The sequence below is a fragment of the Trichinella spiralis genome, assembly GCF_000181795.1.
Source record: "Trichinella spiralis strain ISS 195 chromosome Unknown Scfld4304, whole genome shotgun sequence".
Taxonomy (NCBI): domain Eukaryota; kingdom Metazoa; phylum Nematoda; class Enoplea; order Trichinellida; family Trichinellidae; genus Trichinella; species Trichinella spiralis.
In genome coordinates, this window is record NW_003531243.1 from 1 (window position 1) to 673 (window position 673).

At 39.4% G+C, this 673-nt stretch overlaps 1 protein-coding gene across 1 annotated transcript; it reads left to right on the forward strand.

Moving 5' to 3' along the window:
• Nucleotides 1-92: 92 nt before the first annotated feature.
• On the forward strand, nt 93-401 carry Tsp_14490 (conserved hypothetical protein; the record flags this gene model as incomplete). The annotated part of the gene is made up of 1 exon (XM_003367423.1): nt 93-401. A coding segment is annotated over one exon (309 nt), but the record flags the coding sequence as incomplete, so codon positions are not given.
• Between the last annotated feature and the right edge of the window lie 272 nt (nt 402-673).

Genomic DNA, 673 nt, shown 5'->3' on the forward strand with positions numbered 1-673 from the left:
CCCTCAAGACTAAACCCCTAGAAGTTTCGACGATGATATACAGCATAATAAACAGAAACAACAACAAAGCGATCGATTAAACTGTTTATTAGAACAAGGTAGCAACAATCATTGTTATAAACCACACTGCGGTCAACAACCAGAAATTGGATAAACTTTCTGATAACGACGTTGCCTCATCTTACAAAGAACAAACGATATACTTCATTATTGCGCATTCGGGAGACCGCTGCATGAACAAGCCAGAGTTCAAACAACAGTATCAAACTGGAGTACTCCAGGTAATTTTCATGCTCATTTGCAAATCCTCAACAGTCAGTCGGGAGAGACGGAAAGAAGAATGGCTGCTGTGGGATTGCCTCTCGCGGTGCTCATCAAGCAGAAATGGAGAAGAAGATTAATAACTTCTGAACTTAACTTCAACATTTTGTCGATTTCATCAAGTGTTCTTATTAGAACAGAAAAAATGACTTTTATCTAATAAATTGTAGTTCACCGCATTTCGATCTTTAATCAGCGTTCTCTTCAAAAGATTTGATCCAACAAAGGTTGGAATGCGGAGGGCATTTCTTCATGGATTTCGCCAATAGGTATGAACCATTCTTCAAGGTACCTAGCGATGGTATCAGACTGGGTAGCGCCAATTGTAGTTCTCTGCATTTCCATCATAATC